We start from the raw sequence: 7,063 nt of genomic DNA, 5'->3' as shown, positions 1-7,063 counted from the left end.
ATAGTCATTATTGAATCAAAATTAATATTAAATAATCATATATTTTAAAAATATCTCTTTTTTTAGTTTCCAATTCTGGATGTATACAATATCTCTTTTTTTTCTCTCATTGGACATATCTGTTTTCAAATATGCAATAATTATAGTAGGTAAAATTACTTTTCAGATACTGATGTTAATAAGGTATTGGAGTAAATCAACTCACTATGCCTGATTAGAGAGCATCTAAAATCAACATTGCCACCAATCTTCACATTCAAGTTTTTTTTACAATCATTCTTTACTGTTTGTGATTCTGGCTGCTATATAAGTTGATAGCTTTTTCTCTGATTGAGTTTGTGTGCTTCGTAATTTAAATCTTTAAAGTTATAACACTTGATATAAGTGTTTCTTTTCTCTGTAAAAATGCAATTTATTATTGAATATTTATTTTTTTTTGTAAAAAAGAAAACCCATAGGTTGGCCTTGACCCATAGGGCTTGGGGGTTTTTTAGCCCTGGGAGCTTTTTTAATAAAGGGCTTTTTTGGCCCTAATCCACATAGGCTAGGGCCAGGACCTATTATAGGAGCCTATTTGACAAGTCTACTCACAATTATGATCCTTCTCTTATTTTTAGTCATAAACCTAAGGGTATTTTCACCCATTATGATGCTTATCTTATTTTTAGTCATAAACCTAGGAGTATTTTCTCTTATACATATATTTTAAATATAAAATTTAAAAGTGAGTATATAATCATTTTATTTCATTATTAAATAATATTTTAGATAAAATTTTGAGCTGAATAAACAACACAAACACTAGCAAAAAAATTTAACATAAGTAAATTAAAAAGTAATTAAATATTTTATTCTAAACAAATAAGTTGAAATTTAGCTTTCAAAAATGTGTATGTAATTTGAAAAAATAAACTTTTAAACACAATTTATATCATAGAATAATATATAATCAAATAAAACACTTCAATTCAAAAAATGTTGTCATGTTCTCTTATTTTTATTATATTTCATGCTTATGAAAAACATAACATATTTATTACTAATGAAAAAATAAAGAAGATTTAGATAAATAATTAGAGACGATGATAAAGAATTAAGAAAATACATTAAGGTTTTGGGCGGTTGCATTGAAGAGGCTGTGTGTGAGTGTTCTATGCAGCTGCTTTCCTCAATTCCTCAAATAAACGATTCACCGTAAGTCAGTTCCGACGACTCCGCAGTTAGACGACTCTTTTCGTCTCCGTTATTCCTCGGCCGGTTCCCCTTCGCGCAAGTAATCGTAATCTCACACCCAAAGACCGTTCCAAAGCACGAGAACGGTTCGCCGCGCCTCGCTCCACGCCTCGGCGTCTGTACCACGCGCTGCGGCGTATGTCCTACGCGCTGAGGCGTCTTCCTCACGTGCTGCGGCGTCTTCCCTACGCGCTGCGGCGTCTTCCCCACGCGTTGCGGCGTCCTCCCATCGCGTTGCGGCGTCCTCCCATCGCGTTGCGGCGTCCTCCCCTCGCGCTGCGGCGTCCTCCCCTCACGCTGGGGCGTCTGCCGCAGCTTCATCCGCTCCTCACCGTAATCCTCAAATGCCGGAGAAAGCTCCGCCCTCCACTTCTCCATCTTCTTCACCACAGCCTCATTCCCGCTGTTCACCGACCACCCGTCAATCATAGAACTTTCGGCCGTACGCGGCGGCGGCATTGGGTACCAATCCTTCGCGATCGCCGCAGCTACCACCGATGGCGACGGCCCCATGTCCGAAATGAGCGATTCTTCGTTGAAGACGCCGCCTTTCCGCACATCCATTTCCGAATCCTGCTCATCGTAGCCATAACGTTTCGCAGTCCCGCGGTAGGTGTAGTCATTGATGGTGGAATCGTTTTTCTCGCTCTGACAACGTTGCAGCGTCAAAACACTAGCAGTTTCCAAAGGCGAGTGCTTTTGACGGTCCTCCTCGGTAATTACTTTTTTGTTTTTCCTAGTTTCCATTAGGTCATCGTCTCCGGAGGAACTGAGTTCGGAATAGAGTGGCATGTTCCGCATGGTGCTGTCGAGGAGGGTGATACCGATGTTGAGATTTCCCCGGGGGCGACCGGAGGGGCGGAGAATCTGGAGCGCGACAAAGCGGGGCTTTGGTTTCCGGCTTTTGGGAAGGAGGTTGGAGACGTGAATAGCGACGGTGCCGATGAGGACGGGGCTTAGCCATGTCTGAGCGTAGATTTCCATCATGATGACTGCCTTGTCGGAATTGAGGAGGTGGTCGTCAACGCGGAACACGAACTTCTCGTCCCACGTGGGGTTGGTGTTACCCTCATGGTCAACTTGGGTGGTAAGTCTGCGGTCTGGGTGGACCCAGCCCACAGCGTAGGCCCGAACGGGTTTGGAGACCTGGGGCAGATCTTGGGCTGAAATCACAGTGATTTCTATGAGCTGGTATGGTCCAATCTGGGCCATGATTTTTGGAAGCTTTGACGGAAAAGGACGGAGAAGATGGTGCTGCTACGGTGATCACACAACCACTGACTCACTCTTTTCCTCGATGCAAAACTCTCTCTTATCGCTTGTTCTTATATACCTTTGGCTCGTGAGCGCGTGGCTGCCATTCCAGACACGTGCGAATGTTACTTTGTTTGTCAAACTTACTGGATAATATCACAATACAGGTGTCTCTTGGGAAGAGAAAACCGAAAAAACAAACTTTTAATAATCATTAATTGTAAAATTAGGTTGGCTTGGAAGCTTCTTCAAAATGCATCATTTTTACACTATTAAATTTTTAGCCAAAGCTTCTCTTATTAAATTATTTTGTAATCAAAATTTAGCTAGTTTTAATTATTTTTATTTAAAAAAAAGTTCAACTATTTGCTATTTCATTTCTAATGATTGTTTCAAAAGTTCGTGTTCCAATATGGGTTTTCGTACAAAGTCTCCTGAACAGCACTAATTGGTGTAAAGGTTTTTTATTTGTCGTTACATATATGTTAATGTTTGCGAAAACTATTCCTCGTGACATATTACTGGACTTTAGTATAATAATAAAAAACTAAAAAAGTATTATTATCATTATAATTATAAAATTAAATAGAAATAATTTTTATAATTTTATTGTTTTTATTTATTTGTAGATAACACTTTACTATAAATAAATAATAAAAAAATATTAAATTTAAAAAGATATTAATTTAAAAAGTAAAATTCATGAAATAATTATTTTAAGCTTAAAATATAGTTATTTAAAAAGTAAAATAAAAATAAATGTATGAACGAAAAGAGACAAGTAGTAAAAATGCATGCGTTAGCATGTGTGTTATTTTCTTATGATAAAATAAATAATAAAATTAGTATTACTGTTATAATTATGATTAGTCTTTATAATTTTATTATAGATGATTATTTTAATTTAAACAAATACATTTAAAGGATAAAAATGAAAAACGAATTTGTATAAAAAAAATTGTCTTTAATTTACTAGTGAAACTTATAAATGAATGAGATATAGAAGATTTGTTAGACTTGTATCCAAATATGCTTTGAAATTCATTGTTGAGAAATTAGACCGAATAGAACATGTAAGACTGAATAGTGGAAGTTGTGGATACATATTGAGACAAACCTATAATCTCTTATGTGTTTGTGAATTAGCATGATATATAACCCTCGGGTAATTCCTTTGACTAAAATTCATGTAATGTGAACCATATTGAGTTTTTCAAATGATGTATAAAATAAATCTTAGTCATACGTATTCATTAAATGTGAACTTGGTATGGTTGTAATGGCATCTATGATACCTCCATTACATAAAACGAAGACAAAAAGTACATAAAAGAGTAAACTTCAACAAACAGAAAGGTCTACAAAGTGTGAGTTGTCATATTTTAAGCACGTAGATGTCTTGCACTCAACAAATGAATCTTCATCTCAAAAAAACAATTGCAATCAAAGGCAAAATTTATGCAAAGGAGAGTACTTATGATAGAGTAGTAATATCCTATGTGTCACCTATACATTATCAATGTTCTTGATGTCATGGTTGATGGTCATTGTGGGTATACATGCATTGTTGCATCACAGGGAGTGGGGGAAAGTCATGGTCCCTTACCCGGCACGGTCTCTACAAATAGCTTGGTAAATGACATGATGAATGCACGACACTAGTGAGAAGCTATGACCGACTCAAAAAACTAAGGAGGTATTTATTATTTGTTTTCTTCTTATTTTTATAACAATTCCTTTCATTCCTTACATGCTAATGCGAATAAGTGGATGATTATATCATATATTACTTATGTAATTGCTAATCAATATAATTTGATCTCAATCGATTTGTCATATGATTAGAATTATACTATCTTCTCACTATGTGCTAAATTACCTTCATATAATATTTATTTTTAAATAATTTTAAAAATACAAAAAATATAAAATTTTTCAAAATAAAAAATAAACGTCTTTCAAAATAGTTTTTGATTTTTTTTTTAAAAGTTATGTATTTTTTCAAATCCAACCCGATTCAAACCCATAATGAGCCGGATTGGTCCATAGATTACAACTCATTTTGAAAGCACTATTAATAATTTTTCTTTTCTAAATAATTAAATATTGGTTTAAAAGTATAAGTATTTGTATGACTTCCCCTACTACTAATTGTTTTCCTTTTTCTCACAATTACTAAAATACTAAAAAAATACGAAATCTTCAAACCAAAATATTAACATTATAAAACAAAGTTGTTTTTTTAAAGAATCACGTAAACCTAATTTTTCATTCGGAATAAAAATATGTATGAGTAAGTTGAATCATTTTCAAATTCATAAAAAAAAATATTTTTGTTTCTTTATAATATTATTTTTTAAAAAAATTAAATATTTAAAAAAACACATCAACTTTATACAATTAATTAAGGATAAACATGGTAAGTACTAATATCTTGTACGTAACCGATTTACAAACTCCTCCAATTTTTCGTAAACCATATTTTATTTAATAATTTCTCATAATCATTTTAGAATAAATTATAGTTGCTATTCCAATTTTTTTTTTCAAACTCATATTTTTTTAATTTGCCGACACCATATTTCTATTAATTTCTCATAATCTTTTCTCATATTTTTAGAATAAATACTATAGAGCTAAAAATTATTTTTCCAATGTTTCCTTAGTCTTTGAAATCTAATGTTTGTGAATTAAAATCATATATTTATAATCTTTATATATACTTTATTATCACATTATTATTTTTATTTATTATCTATACGATTATACAAAGAGATTCTACCCACATTTTTTTTTCTAATTTCCTTTTTTTTTTAATTTTAACCACTTTTTCTAAATTAAATAAATAGAAATTATTTACAAAATAAATATAAGCTAGTTTTATATATTTATTGTAATAATTTTAATTTTTGTATTATTATAAAAAATAATACACATGTTTTCTTAAGTATATCTATACCTAAGAAAACATGTGTATTTTTTAATTTTACTTTTTTTAAGTAATATTTTTATAAATTTAGCCGATTGTTTGAATTTGAAATTTTTAATCTTGAATATAACTATTTTATTGCTGTATTTAAATTTAAAAAATTAAAAATAAATTCGTAAACCTAGCTTAACATAAATGTAAATATTTTGGTGGGGATACTGAACCGTTACAATCCCTATTTATACTCTGAAATGGAAAAAGTTTCGCGAAGAAACAATCCGTCCAAATACACCATTTCGCATCCTTTTCTCTCTCTTTTTGTATCGGCTTCATGCCCTTTCATTTTCATTTCCGTCGCAGCATTGTACCATCGCAACGGCACTGTCTCAGTCGCTTCTCAAAGACCAATTCTCAGGTTCTGATTTTCTTCAATGCTCGTTTATCAGGTAAGTCACTGCTTAAACCATTCTCTTTGTTTTCAGATTAATGTAGCCTTTATTTTCATGTGTTGTGGTGTTATGGTTTGAAAGGAGAAAGAGTTTAAAACTGCAACCTAAAGAAATTGCATTCTTGATCAATCATCTATTTAGTATGCCATTGTTGTTGTTTCTCTTTTTATTTGAACATATAATTAGGTTTTAATTTCAAGATACTTAGATTATCAATAGAAATGGTAGAAATAAACCGCTGTTATTGATTCTATTGAGTTTAGTTTTAATGTGTTGTTGGTATAATTTATTATATTGCTGATCCGATTTTAAACCATGGTTGGATTGTGAAAACATTTTATTCACACTCTTTCTTTATTGCAAAAGAATCACATTGAGAACCTTTTCTAATTTGAGTTTTATTTGAAAAATTTACTAGTCTTAAGCAAATCTTTTCATTGTAATCTTAATTGCCACACAAACATTGTTCACTTAATTCAACTCATAATATTTTTCAAAGAAAGAAAAATCATATCTCCATAGTAATATATATTGTTTAATATCATATATATGTTTAATTCCTTTGTAAAAAGAGGAAGAAAAAAAAAGTGTAGAGAAAATATATTTGTATAAAAGGACAATAGGAAATGGTTGGTTTTCAGGTATATATATATATATATATTATCCCACAATAAGTAACCATTTTCTTATACTAAATAGGTATTTTATCAATTTTATTCTAATTTTTTTAAAATATCATGTCTTCGAGTTAACATGTATTGCTTGATATTCTATGTTCCTTTCATTTGTAAAAGTGACGGAGGTGAAAGAAGAGTCTAGATAAAAGAATTTATATCTCTAAGAAAAAGGACAAGAAAATAGTTAATTTTTATCGGCGATTACATTTCTTTTCAAATTATATTCTTTAATAAGTAACTATTTTCTTAAATTATAAGTATTTTATTAATTTTACCTCTTAATTATTATTTTTTTAAATATCAGGTCTCCATGTTTTGACATGTATTGTTTAATGTTATTTTTTTGCTATTATTTATTAAAAGAATAAAAGGAGGAAAAGGAAAAGGAAAAGAAAATATAAGATAGATATAGAAAAAAAGGAAATTAATTCATATAGAAAAGGACAAGAGTAATAATAGACTTTCATTTGTATCTACATTTTTTTAAACTAAAATAAGTATTTTATAATTTTACTGTTTAG

General features: G+C 31.1%; 1 protein-coding gene across 1 annotated transcript; it reads right to left on the bottom strand.

Annotated features, from left to right (window-relative positions):
- Positions 1–1,176: 1,176 nt before the first annotated feature.
- On the bottom strand, positions 1,177–2,445 carry LOC106754039. Its single transcript, XM_014635973.1, has one exon. It carries the CDS (start codon positions 2,443–2,445, stop codon positions 1,177–1,179), a length of 1,269 nt encoding a protein of 422 aa, XP_014491459.1.
- Between the last annotated feature and the right edge of the window lie 4,618 nt (positions 2,446–7,063).

This window comes from Vigna radiata, unplaced genomic scaffold, assembly GCF_000741045.1.
Source record: "Vigna radiata var. radiata cultivar VC1973A unplaced genomic scaffold, Vradiata_ver6 scaffold_83, whole genome shotgun sequence".
Classification (NCBI taxonomy): Eukaryota; Viridiplantae; Streptophyta; class Magnoliopsida; order Fabales; family Fabaceae; genus Vigna; species Vigna radiata.
This window is presented reverse-complemented; position numbering and strand designations above follow the sequence as displayed.

What these genes read in the sequence shown, in the direction of transcription:
- LOC106754039 (XM_014635973.1), bottom strand. Translation starts at nt 2,445, where the DNA reads ATGGCCCAGATTGGACCATACCAGCTCATAGAAATCACTGTGATTTCA.